Raw genomic sequence first — 19,463 nt, 5'->3', positions numbered from 1 at the left:
AGCTTCACAGCAGGCAGAGTCACAGAATGGATTAAGTAAGAAAATGCCCACTTTCTAAAAGTGGCTTTTTCTAACTGACAATTTAAAAATCAACATTACCAAAAGATGTATTTTTAAATTGTGAGTTCAGAGACCTCCAAACTCCACATCTGTACCTGCTCGCAAAGGGAAACTGCACTTATATGATATTTAAAGGCAGCCCCCATGTCAACCTATGAGAGAGATAGGCCTTGGAACAGTGAAAACCGAATTTGGCAGTATTTTACTGTTAGGACATGTAAAACACATCAGTACATGTCCCACCTTTAACATACACTGCACCCTGCCCGAGGGGCTACCTAGAGCCTACCTTAGGGGTGCCTTATATGTATAAAAAGGTAAGGTTTGGGCCTGGCAAGTGGGTACATTTGCCAGGTCAAATTTGCAGTTTAAAACTGCACACACAGACACTGCCGTAGCATTTGATTTACATGCACTGGGCACCTCCAGTGTACTCTACTAGGGACTTACTAGTAAATCAAATATGCCAATCAGGGATAAACCATCACCAATACAATTTACACAGAGAGCATATGCACTTTAGCACTGGTTAGCAGTAGTAAAGTGCCCAGAGTCCTAAGAAAAACAAGTCAGAAAAAATAGGAGGAAGGAGACAAAAAGTTTGGGGCTGAACCTGCAAAAAGGGCTAGGTCCAACATTACGCCAGTCTTTCTACATAGAACTGACCCTACTAAGAATGATAGTTGCCCAAGGTGTCGCACTTAACTGGCAACCTTCCTACATTTGGCCTGGAATTGTTCCATTGTATAAACTTTCTGGGACTTTGTAGTCCAAAATTTAAGATGTGTAGTGGGGGGCGGTAGAGTTGGAACTGACCCCAGTCATGTGTCTCTTGGGGGACATTAAAAACAAAAAGGAAGGTAAGAAAATGGAATGGAACTTCATGCAGCTTTAGCTATTGTTGGCCAAACGCTGGGTGGCGATTGCTTGGATGAACATACAGAGTGCCAGTGTAAAGGGATGGCTTAAAGATGTCAGGGAATGGGCTGTGGCAGAAGAAATACAGCTAGAACGGGTTTTAGGGGACGATCACCTCGAGTAAGATATACAAACGTGGCAGGAGACCCTGACACGATTAGCGGAAGTTAAAGAACCCAGGCATGATATCATCATGGGGACTCAGGTCTAAACATTGCTTAAGTTAAGTTATAAGGGAGATTACTTAAAGCAACAAATGGAACACAATATATTTATCTCTGATGTATTTGTTCTGTAACTCCTGAGTTTGTTCTTGGGGACTTCTTCTGTGATGGATTGTCTGGAAGGGGGCAAGTGGGACTGGTCTACATGTGCAAGGTTGTTGATGGTATAATGTTATGGATGTACTGAAAGTTTAATAAAAAATAAATCCTAAAAAAAAAAAAAAAAAAAAGTATTTTATCTTCTGAATAGTATGCAAATATTGATCACGAGCCAGCTGACCCTTACATGCTTTTTGTATACTATGTGGAAAATATGCGTTAAAATTCTCTTCTTCCTCTATTTTTTCCTTGCTGTCTTAGCTCTTAGACAACTAAAGAAAACAAAGTTTTGCCAAGATTACACTATGAGCCACATTCCTATGTACTCCTACTTGTATATGTTGCAGAAACACATTTTCCTCCGTAGATCACTTTTCAGTGGTATAAATATTCAAATCAGTCCATATACCAGACCTCTAGGTTGTATCTCCTCAACTGACTTGATTAAATGAAAGGAAAATGCCTAACATCTAACTTGTAGCTTTGTTCCTGCTTAGTCTGACAATCCCTCACCCTAACCTTTACTAATTTCATGATACACTCTTAAGCTAGTTATACAAAGAAATGTTATTTTCCTCCATGAATTTCGAATTTCCTGTGCATTGCTTGTGGTACTACTGATTGCTTTTTATTAGAGCTGAACAATTACTAACACATGAATAATAGACCACGTGGAACCAACAGATCTTGGGTCACTCATACCTCCTGACTTCATACCGACAGCCGATGGAATGGAAAATACCCTTTTTATCTAAATATTCCTTGATAATAACAACTGCAGTTTCAATTCCTCTGTAGATCTGTAAAGTAGGGTGTCAATAGGAATTAGAGTTTGAATTGCTAAAAGATTTTAAGGAATAATCATCCATCTCAAAAGAGGAATTCACCAAATGCACTGATTGTCTATGGTTACCACTATCTCTAGTAGCAGAGAGCCTGTGACCCACTCTATCAAAAGTGGAGTTGTTACTAAGCAGGAACCTCCCACCACAGGAAAAAACCTTTAGTCAATGGTATTTAACAAACACTCTGATACAAATAGAAAAAACAATAACTCAGTGTGGATGACCTACTATTTGAAACCATATTTTCTATTACTTGCCTGGAACATATATATATAGATCCTCATCGAATGTTAAGAAAAATGGTGTTTAAAAATTCACAGTTTTATCATAGTTTCACCAAACAGTTTTTGTCAAAGGTAACCTCCAGTATCCCCACATGGAAGGGGACGGTGGGAGAGGGGTTAATGGTGGGGAGGAGGGTATGGTGTCTGCTTTGCAGGCCATGAAATAATTGTATCATTTCATTACTATCCCTTTAGAATAACTGGATCAGGATTGTAGATCAAATTACATGAAAATTGTGATACAAAATAATCATTTGGTCATTTTCAAAACTGAGAGACAAGGGGCGAATCCTCTCCAAACCCTGCTAAAAAGCACAATCTGCTCATTGCACTCAGTTAATCATACATGAGGAAAGTTTTGGCATCACACCACCTATCAATTTCCTACACTGATACAGACTTACTCATAACACCAAACTCTTAATGGTAGAATCACAGTGGTAGAATCTAAATGGTATAAAACGTGGTTCAGTTTTGATGAGGAAGACTAATTATCCATTTCCACGGCATACCTCTAATACACTCATTCCAAAGAACATACCTTTTAAGCAGTCAAAATTAAAGAAAGCTCTAACAAACCAAGGAGAAACTTTGCTGAAGATCTATTAGACAAAATCTCCTGTTACATTTTCCAAACCAAATAAAAAAATTAGGAAATCATTTACCATCCCTCATAACCAACATGGCCCTAAATCCACCACTCTATTCACTGTCTCATACAAGCCAGATTATTCACGTTTTGCCCCCTCTCCACCTCACCTCCAATATCCATGCAATGATCATACAGTTTCTTCTCACGGTTGCTTTTCTCGCAACTGGGAGCCCAAGCACACTATAATCCTTCCCCTCATAAAATGTTTTGTTGTACCACTTTGACTCTAGGAGTTGGGAAACACTATGAAAATCCCCGCTTGTAGCCAAGCCCAGTGACAAAAATTATAACTAAACTTCAATTGCATATGACCTCAGCCACATTCAAATTATGTGATCGGCATACATTGTTCTTGGTCCTGGGGTTTTGTACATATAAACTTCTCCTGTTATTCACAAGGTGAAACAGTTGCAAAGAGCACTCTAACTGTAAAAATGTAACCAAGAGTTACAACTGTTTGGGAACATACCATGACGACAATAACATGACATAACCAAGCAATAAAACACCTGGCTCTGGTGTGACGCTGAGAAAGAGACAGCTAGATCAGGGAAAATCAGACTTTCAGCTCGATCACTGCACAAAAAAGACATCTGTCTAAGTGGCATTCTCTGGTGCTCCAGGTTTATCCTGTCTTCCTTTTACACACCCGTGCAGCTTTTAACACAGTGGTCTAGAAATTGCTGCCACAAAAATCGCTTGCTGCTTTGGTTTGACTTTTTTACCCCAATGATTACCATTATGTCCAGTTCGGTGGTAAAACATTTTACGATGGCCCAAATTTTGCGCTAGTGTATGTAACTGCTTCCAGTTGCCTCATATGTAAACACTGAGGCTACTGTAGTCAGACAGAGTGCACAGAGACACAGACCATCAGAAAGAGCAGGAGAAGGAGTAACTATGTTAGAAGAGGAACTGTGGCTCAGAAGGAGGTAAGATGGGCAGTCTGGCAAAGTAACTGGGTGGGAGGGGAAAATTGGACATGTTAACAAGGGTAAGTGGAATGGGAATCCGATCAGTGCAGTAACCAGAAAAAAGAGGGAGACGGGGAGCGGGCTGCAGACATAAATAGCAAATGATACCAGGCAGGAGATGAGAAGTGCTACACGGAAGGGGGTGGGGATGTGGGTAGTGCCCAATTAAAGGCATTTGACAAAAATGGGAAGTAATGATCTGTTGGTAGAAGAAGGGCAAGGAATCACCTTGTCATTGTATTAATGTTTGAAAATGGATTAAACATTAAAAAGCAACAGTTGGCGATGAAGGGTGGAAAAGTATAAGAAGGGAGAATGAAAGAATGGAAGAATGGAGACCCACTTGCACCACAAAACTGTTGAGTGACAAGCAGGACAGAACGTGAAATAAGGCTATGAAGGGCCAAAGAGGCCAGGATCCAAATGTGACCATATATGCCCCCACAAGCTTAACCTTTCCTATGATGTTGCCCAAAGACGGTGAGGAGCACCTTGTTTTCTTGTATACAATCTTGCACCCTGTATGAAGGTGTTCATAGGTTTTCCGCCCTCCTTAAATAACTTGCAGATGATACTGATCTATTTGTTAAGATATCTAAAAAATGTATTCAATCTCAACACTTTAAAATCTATGTTATGGCCTTCAATTCTTGGTTGACTTCCTGCTGGCTTTAGTTTATTAAATCAATGGCCATCAATTCTACAGCAGTAGTCACAGAGCATGCCTATCTGAAAGTGCTGCCAAAACCAGAAAAATCAGTGTCAATGTAAGCATCCATTTAAAAGATAACTGCTTGGCACCAAAATGAGAAATACCTACCACTGTAGAAACGAATCATGCAGCCAATGTCAGCATGTGTTGCTTCTTCCTGGATTCGCAGTGGGTCCTCAAAGCCAAGTTCAGCCAAGTACGCATACACAATCTGCAGTGGTTTCTCCTCAGAATCCAGCCTCCTAAGAAAACAATCCACATAAGACATGATCTTTCATGAGAAGACTGCCTACTGTGAACATTCTGATCCACATTTGTGCTGCATATAGACTACACTGCATGATTGTCTCTAACCAACCTATCTTATGCTCCCTTAGGGGGACCCACTTCCCTCCTGCATGCATCAGCTCCAATTTTATTTACATTTACAAGTCCTTTTGTTGCTCTGGCTTCAACGTTTTGCGGTGCTGGTGCAAGTGCACCCCTGGGCTGAGACTTTTCTCGCTTGCTCAATGGTCATCCTTATTTGCTTACCTTTTCAGAGAAGCAAGCTCATACCTTACCATAGAGATATTTGTATGTCTTAGGTGACTTTAGTGGCAGTAAATATAAAATTTAATTGAGGTCGGAGGCGCTGGAAGAAGCTATCCTTTCCCATCTTCTTATTGGGCACTCAACTAAGTTGGGTAACCATATTTATTTCCAATTCACACTGAATGATCTATCTAGCTGAAGCTTAGTGTCCCCAAAGTGAGTTAGCTCTTCGCAAACGTGATGAATGGTATGACTGTGTGTATGCTAAGATAACGTTTGCCCTCCAACTAGCGAGAACATCTTGCCAATCTGTTAAGCTGCATGTGTATATTTTCAATTCGTGCTGACTTCATATTGGGGCTTTTTATTTATTTTTTAGGGTCGAGCCTGCGTTGCATGCGCTCGCGCATTCGTTTCGCAGGGAGACTCTTTTGTATTTATAAAAGGGCTCGGAGCCCTGTCAACTTCACATCAGTGTTTTTTATTGGTTGGTGGGCTTCCCTAATAAAATCTGCTTGCTTTCATTAGTCAAAGGCATGCATATGTCATGCCTTTTCCGGTGGCTAGCCCTCCTCCAAGTACAGAAAACATGCGAGGCTCGCTGTTTTCCATCGGGCTCGTGGACTTTTTTTCTCTAATTTACGAGCCCGATCTCGCTTGGCAGAAGTCGAGCGCTTTACGTACTTGATTTCACTTTTTCGGGTTATGTGCATAAATGCACTTTTGCCCGATAGGTGAAAAGTCGGGTTAGGAGTTTACAACGCGATCAGCTCTAACATGAGCAAACGCGAGACCCGATGCATTGTAAATGCTTGTTTAATTTTCCTGCAGATGTTTCTGTGGAATAATCAGTCGTACTTGCAGCGAACCAGCTTGAAGCATGTATCGTACAATATGTAACAGGTTTGGTACAGTTGGCTGGTAACCTTGCTGCCATTCGGCAAATTTACATTAAATTTGTCAAACGCTTGGTGTAGGAAGTTGGCTCTGTATATACTATTTCAAAGTAAGAAATAGTGTGCACAGAGTCCAAGGGTTCCCCTTAGAGGTAAGATAGAGGCAAAAATATATAATTCTAATGCTCTATTTTGTGGTAGAGTGGTCGAGCAGTAGGCTTATCAGAGGGTAGTGCTAAGCATTTGTTGTACACACACAGGCAATAAAGGAGGAACACACACTCAAAGACTAATTCTAGGCCAATAGGTTGTTATATAGAAAAATATATTTTCTAAGTTTATTTTAAGAACCACAGGTTCAAGATTTACAAGTAATACTTCATCTGAAAGGTATTTCACGGAGGTATTCTAGGAACTTTGAATAATCACAATAGCATGTGCAGTTTTGACAAAAATGGCAATAAGCTATTTTAAAAGTGGACACTGCAAAAATCAACAGTTCCTGGAGGAGGTAAGTAATTGGTAAGTTCACAGGTAAGTAAAACACTTAAAGGGTTCAAAGTTGGGTCCAAGGTAGCCCACCGTTGGGGGCTCAAGGCAACCCCAAAGTTACCACACCAGCAGCTCAGGGCCGGTGAGGTGCAAAGGTCAAAGTGGTGCCCAACACACATAGGCATCAATGGAAATAGGGGTGCCCCGGTTCCAGTCTGCCATCAGGCAAGTACCCGCGTCCTCGGAGGACAGACCAGGGGGGTTTTGTAGGGCACCGGGGGGGACACAAGCAGGCACAGAAAGTACACCCTCAGTGGCACAGGGGCGGCCGGGTGCAGAGTGCAAACAGGTATCGGGTTTCAGATAGGAATCAATGGGGAGACCCAGGGGTCTCTTAAACGATGCAGGCAGGCACAGGGGGGGATCCTCGGGGTATCCACCACCTGGGCTAAGCAGAGGGTCGCCTGGGGGGGTTGCTCCTGCACTGGAGTTTGGTTCCTTCCAGACGTCGGGCTCCTTGTTACAGGCAGTCGCGGTCAGGGGGAGCCTCTGGATTTCCTCTGCACGCGTCGCTGTGGGGGCTCAGGGGGGTCAACTCTGACAACTCAGGGTCTCGCAGTCGCCGGGGAGTCCTCCCTGTAGTGTTAGTTTTCCGCAGGTTGAGCCGGCGGCGTCGGGTGCAGAGTGGAAAGTCTCACTCTACCGGCGGGAAACGTGGGGTCTTTAAAGTTGCTTCTTTGTTGCAGAAAGTTGCAGTTTCTTGAACAGGGCCGCTGTTCTCGGTAGCTTCTTGGTCCTTTAGATGCAGGGCAGTCCTCTGAGTCTTCAGAGGTCGCTGGTCCCTGTTGGATGCGTCGCTGTTGCAGTTTTCTTCGAAGTAGGGAGACAGGCCGGTGGGGCTGGGGCCAAATCAGTTGTCGTCTCCGTCTTCACTGCAGGGCTTCAGGTCAGCAGTCCTTCTTCTTTAGGTTGCAGGAATCTATCTTCCTCGGTTCTGGGAGCCCCTAAATACTGAATTTAGAGGTGTGTTTAGGTCTGTGAAGGCAGTAGCCAATGGCTACTGTCCTTGAGGGTGGCTACACCCTCTTTGTGCCTCCTCCCTGTGGGGAGGGGGGCACATCCCTAATCCTATTGGGGGAATCCTCCTTCTACAAGATGGAGGATTTCTAAAAGTCAGAGTCCCCTCAGCTCAAGACACCTTAGGGGCTGTCCTGACTGGGGGGCGGCGACTCCTTGTTTTCCTCATTATCTCCTCCAGCCTTGCCGCCTAAAGTGGGGGCAGTGGCCGGAGGGGCGGGCATCTCCACTAGCTGGGATGCCCTGTGGCGCTGTAACAAAGGGGGTGAGCCTTTGAGGCCCACCGCCAGGTGTTACAGTTCTTGCAGGAGGAGGTGAGAAGCACCTCCACCCAGTACAGGGCTTTGTTCCTGGCCACAGAGTGACAAAGGCACTCTCCCCATGTGGCCAGCAACATGTCTGGTGTGTGGCAGGCTGGCAAAAACTAGTCAGCCCACACTGGAAGTCGGGTATGTTTTCAGGGGGCATCTCTAAGATGCCCTATGAGTGTATTTTACAATAAAGTACACACTGGCATCAGTGTGCATTTATTGTGCTGAGCAGTTTGATACCAAAAGTCCTAGTTTTCAGTGTAGCCATTATGGTGCTGTGGAGTTCGTGTTTGACAGACTCTCAGACCATATACTCTTATGGCTACCCTGCACTTACAATGTCTAAGGTTTTGCTTAGACACTGTAGGGGCATAGTGCTCATGCACATATGCCCTCACCTGTGGTATAGTGCACCCTGCCTTAGGGCTGTAAGGCCTGCTAGAGGGGTGACTTATCTATGCCACAGGCAGTGTGAGGGCGGCATGGCACTCTGAGGGGAGTGCCATGTCAACTTAGTCATTCTATCCCCACCAGCACACACAAGGTGTGAAGCAGTGTGTATGTGCTGAGTGAGGGGTCCCTAGGGTGGCATAAGATATGCTGCAGCCCTTAGAGACCTTCCCTTGCATCAGGGTCCTTGGTACCAAGGGTACCAGTTACAAGGGACTTACCTGAGTGCCAGGGTTGTGCCAATGGTGGAGACAAAGGTACAGTTTAGGGAAAGAACACTGTTGCTGGGGCCTGGTTAGCAGGGTCCCAGCACACTTTCAAATAATAACTTAGCATCAGCAAAGGCAAAAAGTCAGGGGGTAACCATGCCAAGGAGGCATTTCCTTACACTTGGCCATCCAGCTCAAATTTTACACTCATCGGTCAATGGAGTACAAATGTACGAGGTGATATAGAAGTAGCATTTACGTTTTATCTTCTACAAGATGCTTCGCTATCAGCTGCATTAGAAATTGCCGAACGTAATAAAAAATTTGACAACTATGTGCTTTTTCATCAGTGATGTAATAAACTCTGCATTGGGGAGAAGTATGGGTGCATTGCTCACAACTTCAAGCGGTGGATAAGTAGACTGAATATGAATAACTCAGCATGACAGTCATTTAAAAATTGGCACAACACCCAAGCATTACACTGCCATACTGTATTCACTTCCACTGAATTCAACTAAAGCTATCATAAATCAAAAAAAAGAACAAACAAAAAAAAGAGAAGTAAGCAGTATAAGAATACCCCTGACGCCCTAGGTCTGGTGGTGGGGTCCCACAGGGACCCAGTCTGGGGCCAAAATGTTTTTTTGTAAATGTTGCTGCGAAATTGCTGTGAATCTGCAAAGCCAAGGCAAAAATTTTAAAAAAACTAAAAGGCCCAGCTCTCCAAGGGCTACTGCATCGCTCTTGCTCATGTCTTCTCCTTGCTTCAGGGAAGGTCGCTCCGCTGCACCGCGTGCCGGTGTTGACGCTGGTCCAGGTTCCCTATTTTTTCTCTGCCCTGGTCTCCCCGCCGCTGCGTCCCTGCAGCCCGCCCCCCTCCCTCCACTTCAATTTCCTTTTTTCCTGCCACTGCGTCCCTGCCCCCGCTCGCCAATTCGCTGCCCCCTCCCTCCTCCCCACTGCCCCTCCCTCCCACCTCCCCTTATATGGCAGCCGCTGCGCGTGAGGGGAGCGAGCTTTGACCCTGCTTCAGGCAGGCTGCTCCCCTGCACCGGGTGCCGGTGTTGCTGCTGCTCCAGGTTCCCAATTTTTTCTCTGCCCTGGTCTCCCCGCCGCTGCGTCCCTGCGGTCCCGCCACCCCCTTCACTTAAAATTCCTTTTTCCCCGCCGCTGTGTCCCTGCGGCCCGGCCCCCTCCCGCCACTTCAAATTCCTTTTTTCCCACCCCTGTGGCCCGCCCCCGCTCACCCATTTACTGCCTCCTCCCTCCTGCCCCCCCCCTCCCACCTCCCCTTATATGGCAGCCACACCGCTGGTACGCCTAAGGCACGCCCATCTGCACCCGTCTGCGTCAAGACCACGCCCAGCGCCAGGACCCCTGGTCCCCAAGACCACCACGGCCAGCAACGCCATTACACCGCCAGCACCCTCCACGCACTCAACACAGGATGAGCACACGCCTGCTTCCTGGCCTCCCCTAAGCACACCCAGGGACCCTTCACTTGCCGGAACTGCAGCCTCACCAGCCTCCAAATCAACAAACCCCCTGCCGAGCCTGACTGCAACTACCTACGATGCATCCTACTTAATACCCGCTCCGCATGCAAACACGCCGTCGAACTCTAGGACCTGCTCGACACCTCCACCCCGGACATTGCCTTCCTGACGGAGACCTGGATGACCGCCTCCTCGGCCGCCTTCTTACACCACAAGATCACAGAAATCCATCCATGACAGCTTCAACAGCCAGGCCACCCCGCCAATCACCGACTCCTCAGACTCTCCACCCACCTTCAACTACTACTTGAACGAAGAAGAAACAATCAAGGGCACCATCCACTCTGGATCTCCGTCAGAACCATGTCCGCCCCACATCTTTAACAAAGCAAGCGCCACCATCGCACCCCACCTCCGCAAAGTCATTAACATCTCCTTCGAGACTGCGACCTACCCCGAGAGCTGGAAGCATGCTGAGGTCAAACCCCTACTCAAGAAACCCATGGCGGTCCCGAGAGACCTCAAGAACTTCGGTCCCAACTCCCTGCTCCCATTCCCGGCCAAGGTAATCGAGAAGATCATCAACAGACAACTGACCCACTACCTCGAAGAAAACAACATCCTCGACCCATCCCAGTCAGGGTTCCGCAGCAATCACTGTACCGAAACCGCCCTCATCGCCGCCACCAATGACATCAGAGCCCTGCTTGACAACGGCAAAACCGCAGCCCTCATCCTCCTGAACCTCTCGGCCGCCTTCGACACCGTCTGCCACCGCATCCTAAGCACATGCCTCCACAACGCAGGGATCCAGGACAAAGCTCTGGAGTGGACCACCTCCTTCCTCTCCAGCAGAACCCAGAGTGTCCGCCTCCCCACTTTCCGCTCCGAAGCCTCCAAGATCATCTGCGGCGTTCCCCAAGGTTCGTCCCTCTGCCCTACACTTTTCAACATCTACATGGCCCTGCTCGCCTGCGTCGCCCGGCTACACAACCTCAACATTATCTCCTACGTCGACGACACCCAACTAATCCTCTCCCTCACCAAGGACCCCCTCACCGTCAAATGCAACCTCCACGAAGGAATGAAGGCCGTTGCCAAATAGATGAGGAACAGCAAACTGAAGTTGAACTCAGATAAGACGGAAGTCCTCATCCTCGGCGCCAACCCCTTAGTCTGGGAAGACTCCTGGTGGCTGACCGCTCTGGGAGCAGCCCCAACACCCACCAACCACGCAAGCAACCTGGGCATCATCCTTGACTCAACACTCTCCATGACCAAGCAAGTCAGGGCCGTCTCCTCATCCTGCTTCAACACCTTCCGCATGCTCCGCAAGATCTACTGATGGATCCCCACAGATACAAGAAGAACAGTCACCCAAGCCCTCGTCAGCAGCAAACTTGACTACGGAAACACCCTCTACGCAGGAGCCCCGGCCAAACTCCTCAAACGACTGCAACGCATACAAAACGCCTCCACACGCTTGATCCTCGATACCCACCACCACTGCCACTTCACTCCACTTTTGAGAGACCTACACTGGCTCCCCGTCAACAAAAGGATAACCTTCAAGCTCCTCACCCATGCACACAAAGCACTCCTCAACACCGGTCCAGCCTACCTCAACAGACGACTCACCTTCTACACCCCGTCCCGCCAACTCCACTCAGCTGACCTCGCCCTCGTCACCGTCCCCCGCATCCAAAGAGGGACTACCGGAGGCAGATCCTTCTCCCATCTCGCCGCCGAGACCTGGAACACCCTTCCCTTGCCCCTACGACAGACCGAAGACCTGCTGACTTACAGGAAGCGGCTCAAAACCTGGCTATTTGAGCAGTAGATGCGCCCCCCTCAACTCCCACTCAGCGCATTGAGACCCTCACAGGTGGTAGTGTGCTCTAAAAATACACTGATTGATTGCTTTCTACTCCCTGTTCAAGTCTTCTCCTTGCTTTTCCCTCATTCTCATTGCTTTCACCTTGCTTTTTCATCTGTTTGTGTGCCCTCTCTTTGTTTTTCCCTCATTTTCACTGCCTTCTCCTTGCTTTTCCCCCATTTTTACGTGCCTTCTCCTTGCTTTTCCCTTGTGTCCACTGGTTTCTCCTTGCTTTTACCCACGCTTTTTGAGTGCCTTTACCTTGCTTTTACCTTGTGGCGTGCAGTTGGATGCACGCGGGGGCTTGGCTGCAGATGAGGTTCTGGGAGGAACCCCCCCCACTGCTCACGGGCTTCGGCGGTGTGTGGCGGGGTTTGAATGTAGGCAGGAGCTTGGCTGCTGGGCCAGGCCGTAGGCCAAGCCCTGCAGTCAAACCCCTGCTGCGTTGAAAAGAAACCATAGTAGAAATTCACAGAAAAAAACTGAAGGTTACAGGGACGGTATAGTTGAGAATTAGCATTTAAAAAAACCAAAGGTTACAGGGACATTATAGTTGGATCAGAATTTACATACACAAAACCGCAGAAATCCAGTTGTTATACTTAGACTTATTTCAAGTAACTATAACTCGTGCCCAAAGGTAGCTAAAATTCGCACCCCCACCATGCACTGCTAATCGCCCCACAGAGTAAATGAGTAATTGCATCTTCTATGATTTCAATGAAATCATTGCAACTTTTGCAGTAAAATTATTGACCTGAAAACTGTGCTTGGCGGGGCTCGAGTAATAGTCACCTTAGGGCACGAGTTATAGCTACTTGAAATTATTCTAACTATAAAAGCTGAATTTCTATGGTTTTTTGTATGCTAATTGTGATCCTAACTATAACGCCCTGTGACCCCTGTTTTTTAAGGTAATATATATATATATATATATATATATATATACACACACACACACACACACACATGTTCTATTGAAAATACCTTTTTTAATTTGTCTATCATTTTAGATCCTATGGACAGATTTGCAAGAAATGTGGAAATCTCTTGGCATAGTCAGCTAATGTCAGGCATGAGACCTTTCATGCAAAGCTGTGTTTGGAAAAAAGATAAAAGGGGCTGAAGTAAAACAGTTGTGATTTCCCACTTTAGCTCCAATAAGACATCAACGTAAGTAAAAAACTTGAGCAATAGTGAACTCTAATATGTCACATGCATTTTAAGTGAACTAAGTTGCCAAAAGTGCATTCTTCACCACACAAATACCAAGACACATTTTCCTGCACATACGTGTCTACAAAAGGTCCAGACCACCATTATCCTTGTGCTGTCATGCCTGGTCTATGTCAAAGGACTTTACCTGGGAACACCACTATAACTTCTGCAAAGACTACAAATCTTACAGAATACCTCAGTCAGTCAATCACTACACCCTTTTGACCACAACACTCTAGTCCTTCAAAACACTTCACTGGTTACTCATTGCCATACATTTGTTCCTACTTCACATTACTCTACATTGCCATCATCCATGGCACCAAACCAGCTTTCCTCACGTGAAGCTTTGGAGTTACACAGAGATTAGACCACAAGGATGGCACTCCCTATTGACTTGCTCTCCATTTTAAAAGTGCATACTTAAACACAAACAGAATCAAAAAGAAATAACCTCAATTAAAGATAAGATGAATATCCCCCAATCCAATCCTCAAAACAATTGTAGACATTTTCAAACAATTATATTCTTAGGATAATCAAGTTAGGACAGAACAATTTCTAGAGTATTTTAAAAAAGCTACAAATCCCTCGACTTTCGGAAGAAAATAACATTTTCTTAGGCAAACCAATCTCCACAATTGAAATTACAGAAGCTATAAACACACTAAAAGATAACAAAGCTCTTGGCCTGATGGCTTAAATGTCATCCCTTCATGCCACTCTAATAAATTTATACAACTATGCCTCTTCAGGAAAAATCAATGGTACGACTGCTGAAGCAAACATAGTTGTAATCTCTAAAGAAGGAAAAAATTTACCATTACCAAAACATTATAGCTCAATTTTGCTAATAAATCTAGATTGTAAAATGTATGGGACAACTCAACCTATTCCTTCCAAAACTAATCAGTAACTCTCAGGTAGGATTTTTAAAAAAATAGGATGTCCAATTATAACACCCGCCTTCTGTGCCATGTCATTGAGAAAGCTAAAAACTCATCATCTGCAACAATAACTTTTGACGCAGAAAAACCATTCGACAGAGTCTCGTGGACATTCCTAGAACAGTCTCTCAGAACTTTTAACCCTGGAGAAGGCTTTATTAAAATGCTCATGACCGTGTACAGCAACCCCAAAGCTTGTTTCTCCATAAATGGTCTTTTATCCCTTCCATTTGATCTTGAAAAAGGCACTAGGCAAGGATGCCCACTTTCTCCTTCGCTTTCTTACTAGCTCTCGAGCCCCTACTTCAAGACATTAACAGTAACCCTCAAATATCAGGAATTGACTTCGATGGGAAAACTATTAAATTATTGGCCTATGCAGAAAACATCTTACTTCTCTCTGACAACCTCCCCACTCATCTAAACAGGCCCATATGGGTACAATCGATAAATACTCTAGAGTTTCAGGCTACTAAATAAGGAAAAATCTGAAGTGAAATTTCTGAACCCAACAGGATTAAAAATCCTCCTAGGTGACTCAGGCCTTACTTGGCAGCCAAATACATAAAATATTTAGGTACTGAATTTGGCTCAGATTTGATTGATACCCTAATTCTCAACGAACACCTAACCCTTCAAAAAATTAAACAGTTACTAGACGTCTGGTCCCCAAAATTACCTGGTGGGGCGCATTAGAACGATGAAGATTATGATATCCCCCATAGTTAACTACTTAATTAGCATGCTACCCCTAACACTTACTGATGACTTCCATCATAAACTGGATAAAATGATTAACAATTTTATTTGGCAAGGTAAAAGAGCTAAAATAGCATTACATAAACTAAGATTACCTAAAACTCTAGGTGGTCTCAACCTGCATAACTTTAGATATTACCAGACAGCTTTGCTACCCAAACAAGGGGCCTACTGGTTCTCTCGCCCAGAAAACTATACCCGCTGTGGCTACAAGTGGAAAAAGCTATATTGAAAAACCTTGACCCAGCTACCCTCCTTAAATCTACTGACAAACATCTACCATACTCTTAATATATATATTTAAGAAAACCAAAAATGCCTTACTCCAAATTGACAAAACGCTGCAGCCTAAAATGAAATCCTCAAACCTTGCATCTCTCTGGCACAACCCAAACATCAAATATAAAGGCCAGACTATATACTGGCCATCTTGGATAAGTAAGGGCATATTCTACCCCAAACAACTAGGCACAACCTCCAACCCTTTAACCTTTGAAAATCTTCAATCAATGTACCATATTGAGGACCAAGAATTCTACAATTTTCTAAAAATCAAAGCTGCGCTGTCTAAATGTAAATCTCACCAAGATGACCCTACTCTCCACTCCCTGGTCTCAAAATTCACGAAACTAGGCCACCAAGTATCTAACATCTACCATGTTCTCTAACCACACACACCCAAAAAACTTGGGAAGATTCTAGACTTCTGGAATAGTCATTCTCAATCTAAAATTTCGGAACCTGAGTGGAAAGAAATCTGGAGATCAGGTGCTTCACAAAGTTACTCCCATACTTTCACAAACCAGGTTTTGGTTATTGCATAATATCAACTGAACTCCATCCCGCCTACACAGGATGAAATTAGTAGACGCACCTACATGTTGGAACTGCCGAGAAGAAATAGGCGACATGCCTCATTTGATTTTTCACTGCAGACACCTTAAAAACAACTGGAATGAAGTTTTCTCTTTTATATCCAAACTCTTCCACATTAAACCCAAACAGAACTTCTCATAGTTAATCAAAGGCTTTCTAGACCCAACATCAAAAATCAACCAGATCGCCTTCTTCTTGACCTCTTATTAACCCCTTCGCTGCCAGGCATTTCCCGCTTCAGGTGGCAGGCCTTTTTTTGGCTATTTGGGGCAGTTCGCGCTTAGGCCATCATAACTTTTTGTCCACATAAGCTACCTATCGCAAATTTGCGCCCTTTTTTTCCAATATCCTAGGGATTCTAAAGGTACCCAAAGTTTGTGGGTTCCGCTGGGGGAGACCAAAGAATTAGCCAAAATACAGAGACATTTTCGCTTTTGTTTTAAAAAAATGGGAAAAAGGGCTGCAGAGGAAAGCTTGGGTATTTTCCCTGAAAATGGCATCAACAGAAGGTTTGAGGTGCTAAAATCTCCATCTTCCCAGCTTTCAGGAACAGGCAGACTTGAATCAGAAAACCACATTTCCAACACAATTTTGGCTTTTTACTACGACATACCCCATCTATTTCACTATTTTTTGTGCTTTAGCCTCCTTCCAGTTAGTGACAGAAATGGGTGTGAAACCAATGCTGGATCCCAGACAGCTAAACATTTCTGAAAAGTAAACAAAATTCAGAATTCAGCAAGGGGTCATTTGTGTACATTCTACAAGGTTTTCCTACAGAAAATAACAGCTGAATTAAAGCAATATTGAAATTGAGGTGAAAAGAAAAGCAGCCATTTCTCTCCACGTTTTACTCTCTAACTTTTTCCTGCCATGTCAGATTTTCAAAAGCAATATACCATTACGTCTGCTGGACTCTTCTAGTTGCGGACATATATTGGGCTTGTAGCATCATTGAGAACCCTAGGTCCCCAGAGCCAATAAAGGAGCTGCACCCTGCAATGGGTTTGCATTGTATACAGCAATTCATTTGAAAAATAGGTATCAAGGAAACCTTTGTATTTCCAAAATGGGCATAAGATAAGCTGTTGAGAAGCAGTTGGTATCTGCACGTCTGCATTCCGGTGTCCCCATACCAGCATGTGAATTACAGGGCATTTCTCAAATAGATGTCTTTTCTTCACACTGACTTACATTTGGAAGGAAAAAAATTTAGAGAAACTTCTGTGTTCCCCCAAATCTCCTGATAAAAATGTTACCTCAATTGGTGGGTAGGCCAAATGCCTGCGACAGGAAACGCCCCAAAACACCTTTTTACATTGAAATCTGCAGTGTTTTTTGGAAAGTGCCTAGCTGTGGATTTTGGCCTCTAGCTCAGCCGGCACCTAGGGAAAGCTACCAAACCTCTGCATTTTTTTTAAAGGGAAATCCAGGACGGGGTGACTCGTGGGGCTCCCACTAGTTTTTGTTACCCAGAATCCTTTGCAAACCTCAACATTTGGCAAGAAATACACCTTTTCCTCACATTTCGGTGACAGAAAGTTTTGGAATCTGAGAGGAACCACAAATGTCCTTCCACCCAGCGTTCCCCCAAGACTCCCGATAAAAATAGTACCTCACTTGTGTGGGTAGGCCTAGTGCCCGCAACAGGAAATGCCCCAAAACACTATGTGGACACATCAAAATTACCTGTTTTTGGAAGGGGGGGTGGGGTGGGGAACACTTAATTTTTTGGTCTAGAGCTCAGCAGCAATCGAGGGAAACCTAGCAAACCCAAATATTTCTGAAAACTAGACACCCGTGGGGGTAAAGGGAAGTGTACCTTGTGTGGATTCCCCAGTTGTTTCTTACCCAGAATCTTCAGCAAACCTCAAATTTAGCAAAAAGAAATATCACATTTTCCCCCCATTTCTGTGTGGAATCACCACACTGGCACAAATTATTTCCTACCACCCAACGTTCCCCTCAGTCTCCCAGTAAAAATGGTACCTCACTTGTGTAGGTGGGCCAAGTGCATGTGACAAGGAAGGGCCAAAGGGAACCAAAGCAGGTCCTAAAGGGCAGCTGGGAAAAAAATGCTTTTAGGCTTTTCATCGGTATAGATTAGACAATGCTGGGTGGTCGGAATTTTGTGGATTCCTGCAGATTCCGGAAGGTTCCATCACAAAAATGTGGGAAACATTTGTCATTTCCAGCAAAGTTGGAGGTATGCAGGGCATTGTGGGTAAGAAAATGGTGCTGGGTGCATGTGAAGCACACCACCCCTGGACTCACCCAGATGTTTAGTTTTCAGATGTGTCTAGGTCTAGTAGAATTCTCTAGATGGCAGCGTCCAAATCCTAAAAGTGCAGCCCTCACCATTCCAAGTGGGAGGATTTTGAAAGTTAGACAAGCTCTCATGGCCCAAATGTAAAACCAAAACCCCAAATAATCAAATGTCCTCTTGCTTGCGTGGGCTAAGATGTTTAGTGTGTGGGGGAGAGCTGAAAGACTGTTACCCCCTTCAGTTGGGGTGGGGGCATAACCATGCCCAGACTGGGTGGTAGCCACCACCCCACTATGTTTTTGAATTCCCTGGCATCTAGTAGGCTTTCTGCCCCCATTCCCCCACCCCCCTCGGAGTGGATCAGGGGTAATTGCCTCATCTGCTCACCGGTGGGCAGAACAACTTTGTCCCCATTTATTTGGGGAGGGGGTATGGCCATACCCCCACCCTCTTGTTTTAAAAACAAATCTTCCCTGGTCTCTGGTGGGCTTTCTCCCCTCCTTGTGGGCAGATGGGCCTTACAAAAAATAGGCCTAAACTAAATTTGCCCACAAGGGTAGCGACCCTTGCCAAAGGGGTCGCTCCCCTTGCGTGAAATTGGTACCAAAAAGAAATAATCCCTGGTGTCCAGGGGTTTCTGCCCCCCTTGGGGGCAGATTGGCCTAAGAAAAATAGGCCGATTTGCCCCCAAGGTGGGCAGAAATGGCCTAAAACAAAATTACCCCACAGGGGAGCGCCCCTTGCCTAAGGGGTCGCTCTCAATCTGTAAAAAATAAAAAATAATAATAATCCCTGGTGCCTAGTGGTTTCTGCCCCCTTGGGGGAAGATCGGCCTAATTAATATAGGGGGAAGAAAAGGCCTAATAAAAAAGTTGCCCTCTAGGGGGAGACCCTTGTCTAAGGGGGGTTGCTTTCCTTATCAATGTAAACAAAAACAAACAAAGAAATCCCTGGTGTCAGGTGGTTTCTGCCCTGCCCTGGGGGCTGATCGGCCTCATTAATATATGCCAATCTAGAGGCCTAATAAACAAATTGCCCCACAGGGGAGCGACCCTTGCCTAAGGATTCGCTCACCATCTGTTAAAAAAATAAATAAATAAAATAATCCCTTGTGCCTAAGTGGTTTCTGCCCACTATGCGATCGGGCTGCAGAAAGGCTCGGAGAGACATGAAAAGGGAAGGGAAAGCCTTTCCTTTCCTTTTCATGCCTCCCTGACATCCCCTGCCTCCATACAGAGGAGAAACTAATATTTTTCCTCAGATCGCACTGGAAGCATACTTCCAG

The 19,463-nt window shown here is 45.1% G+C and overlaps 1 protein-coding gene across 1 annotated transcript in view; it reads right to left on the bottom strand.

The window, feature by feature from the left end:
* Positions 1–19,463, bottom strand: part of PHLPP2 (PH domain and leucine rich repeat protein phosphatase 2) — a 624,424-nt gene that overhangs the window by 536,272 nt on the left and 68,689 nt on the right. Inside the window, exon 3 of the mRNA XM_069217328.1 lies at positions 4,877–5,010. Coding sequence (XP_069073429.1) covers positions 4,877–5,010 — 134 coding nt within the window. The remainder of the gene's footprint in view (positions 1–4,876; positions 5,011–19,463) is intronic.

The sequence above is a fragment of the Pleurodeles waltl genome, chromosome 12 (assembly GCF_031143425.1).
Source record: "Pleurodeles waltl isolate 20211129_DDA chromosome 12, aPleWal1.hap1.20221129, whole genome shotgun sequence".
Classification (NCBI taxonomy): domain Eukaryota; kingdom Metazoa; phylum Chordata; class Amphibia; order Caudata; family Salamandridae; genus Pleurodeles; species Pleurodeles waltl.
Note: the sequence above shows the minus strand (reverse complement) of the source record. Positions and strands in the feature narration are given on the sequence as shown.